The following is a 2,131-nucleotide window of genomic DNA, read 5'->3' as shown; positions in this document are numbered from 1 at the left end:
GCCCCCCGGGGGGCCCCCCGGGGGGCCCCCCGAGGCGTTAGGGGCTGAGGGGGGGGCCCCCGATGGTACAATTTTCGATTTAAATAAAAAGAAAAAAGGAAAACAAAGGGGCCCCCTTTTGCCTCCAGATAGAGGAGATTTGCTCCGCAGCAGCAGCCCCAGAACCCCCAAGAATAGGCCTCAAAGCAGCAGCAGCAGCAGGAGCAGCAGCAGCAGCGAGGAGCAGCAGCAGCAGCAGCTGCTGCTGCTGGAGCGGGGGCCCCCCCCTCCCCCCCCAGTGGGGCTGTGGGGCCTCCAAGGAGACAGCTGGATAATTGGAGAAGAATTAAAAATAAAAAACAAAAAAGGACTTTTGTCTTTTTGCTTCCCGCACTCGGGGTGTACGTACACCGCAGTTCACCCGCAGCAGCAGCAGCAGCAGCAGCAGCAAACAGAACACGAACGCACGGAAGCAGCTTGGCAAGTAGTTCTGTCCAGCAGCAGCAGCAGCAGCAGCAGCAGCAGCAGACAGGGTGCTGCCTGCAGCAGTGCAAACCGCAGCAGCAGCAGCAGCAGCAGCAGCATTTGCTGCTGCTGCAGCTTGGTGCTGAAACGCGTGCCCTTTGACGGCAGCAAAAGCATGCCCACGTGGCTGCTGCGGTCCATTTGCCTTGCGCGCTACGCTGCTGCAAGCCCCTTTTGCCTCCAGCAGCAGCAGCAGCAGCAGCAGCAGCAGGAGGGTTGCTGCAGGGCTCGGCTGCTGCTGCCAGTGTACGACATGCACATAGCAGCAGATGCTGCTTACTTCGTTTTCAGCAACAGCAGCCAGTCCCTGGGGGCCTCCCTGCTGCAGAGAGGGGCCCCCTCGCCTCGCGTCCCTTGCTGCAGCTGCAGCAGCAGCAGCAGCAGCAGCAGCAGCAGCAGCGGCGGCGTGCTGGGCGGGGAGAGCGCGCGCCTGTTTTTATTTCTGCTGCTGTGCGGGCTGAAGTGCCTGAGGTGTATAGACACCTCACTGGCTCCCGTGTCTCCTTTTTCTGTCTTTTTAAATTGCTGCTGCTGCTGCTTCTCTCTCCGCCTAGCAGCGCCGCCGCTTACCCCGGACAGCCCCTCTTGCTGCTGCTGCAGCAGCAGCAGCAGCAGCAGTAGCGCGCTGCCTGAGCAGCAGCAGCAGCAGCAGCAGCAGCGGCCGCTGCCAGAGCAGCAGCAGCAAAAAGAGCACCAGGAGCAGCAGCAGCAGCAGCAGCAACAGCAGCAGCAGCAGCTGCTGCTGCAGCAGCTGCCAGTGAGCTGCTGGCTGCCGCCGGAGTGCCGGCTCGGGGTCTGCTGCAGCTGTGGGGCGAGCAGCAGCTTAAGTGCTGCTTCAAATTGTCCTTTTAATTATTCTTTTTTTTCATTTTCTCGACTTCTTTCGAATTGCTGCTGTGCTGCTGCTGCTGCTGCTTGGCCAAGCTCAAGAGAAGACGAGGAAGCTGCTGTTGTCTGGGGCGTCGGGATCTGTTTTGCTGCATACTTGCTGCTGCTGCAGCAGCAGCAGCAACAGAAGCAGCAAGGCAAACAGCAGCAGCAGCAGCACCAGCAGCAGCAGCAGCACAAACAACAGCCGCCAAAGCAAAAACAGCAGCAGCAGGAGCAAGAACAGCAGCAGCAGCAACAACAACCAAAACAACAGGAGCAACAGCAAAAACAGCAGCAGCAGCAGCAGCACAAAAAGCAGCAGCAGCAGCAACAAAAGCAGCAGCAGGAGGTAAGGGAAAGTGTGAAGCGTGAGGCTTTTTGCGATGGGTGGCGCTCTAGGGGGCGGCCGTCTGTTGACACAGCAGCAGCAGCAGCAACAGCAGCACCAACAGCAGCAGCAGCAGCAGCAGCAGCAGATTCTGAACTGTTCGGCGCGGACGACACTGCTGCTATAAGGAGGCGGCGCAGCTGCGTCGCTGCTGGCAATTTGCTGCAGCCGCCGCAGCAGCAGCAGGACGCTGCAGCAGCAGCAGCAGCAGCAGCAGCAGCAGCAGCTCAGTCGTTTGTGTCTGGCTGCGATGAAGCAGCAGCAGGAGACGCGTGCCGCGTGTCCAATTTGCTGCTGTCTGCTGCAGCAGCAGGAGCAGCACCGTTTATGGCTTTCGAGCCCAACGGCAGCATCAGCAGCAGCAGCATT

The 2,131-nt window shown here is 59.9% G+C and overlaps 1 protein-coding gene across 1 annotated transcript; it reads left to right on the top strand.

Moving 5' to 3' along the window:
- Positions 1-619: 619 nt before the first annotated feature.
- ETH_00021955 (uncharacterized protein) lies at positions 620-1,746 on the top strand (the record flags this gene model as incomplete). Its single annotated transcript, XM_013379254.1, has 3 exons — positions 620-975; positions 1,105-1,261; positions 1,429-1,746. 3 exons carry the CDS (start codon positions 620-622, stop codon positions 1,744-1,746), a joined length of 831 nt encoding a protein of 276 aa, XP_013234708.1.
- Between the last annotated feature and the right edge of the window lie 385 nt (positions 1,747-2,131).

The sequence above is a fragment of the Eimeria tenella genome, genomic scaffold (assembly GCF_000499545.2).
Source record: "Eimeria tenella Houghton genomic scaffold, Eth_scaff1649, whole genome shotgun sequence".
NCBI classification, from domain to species: domain Eukaryota; phylum Apicomplexa; class Conoidasida; order Eucoccidiorida; family Eimeriidae; genus Eimeria; species Eimeria tenella.
This window is presented reverse-complemented; position numbering and strand designations above follow the sequence as displayed.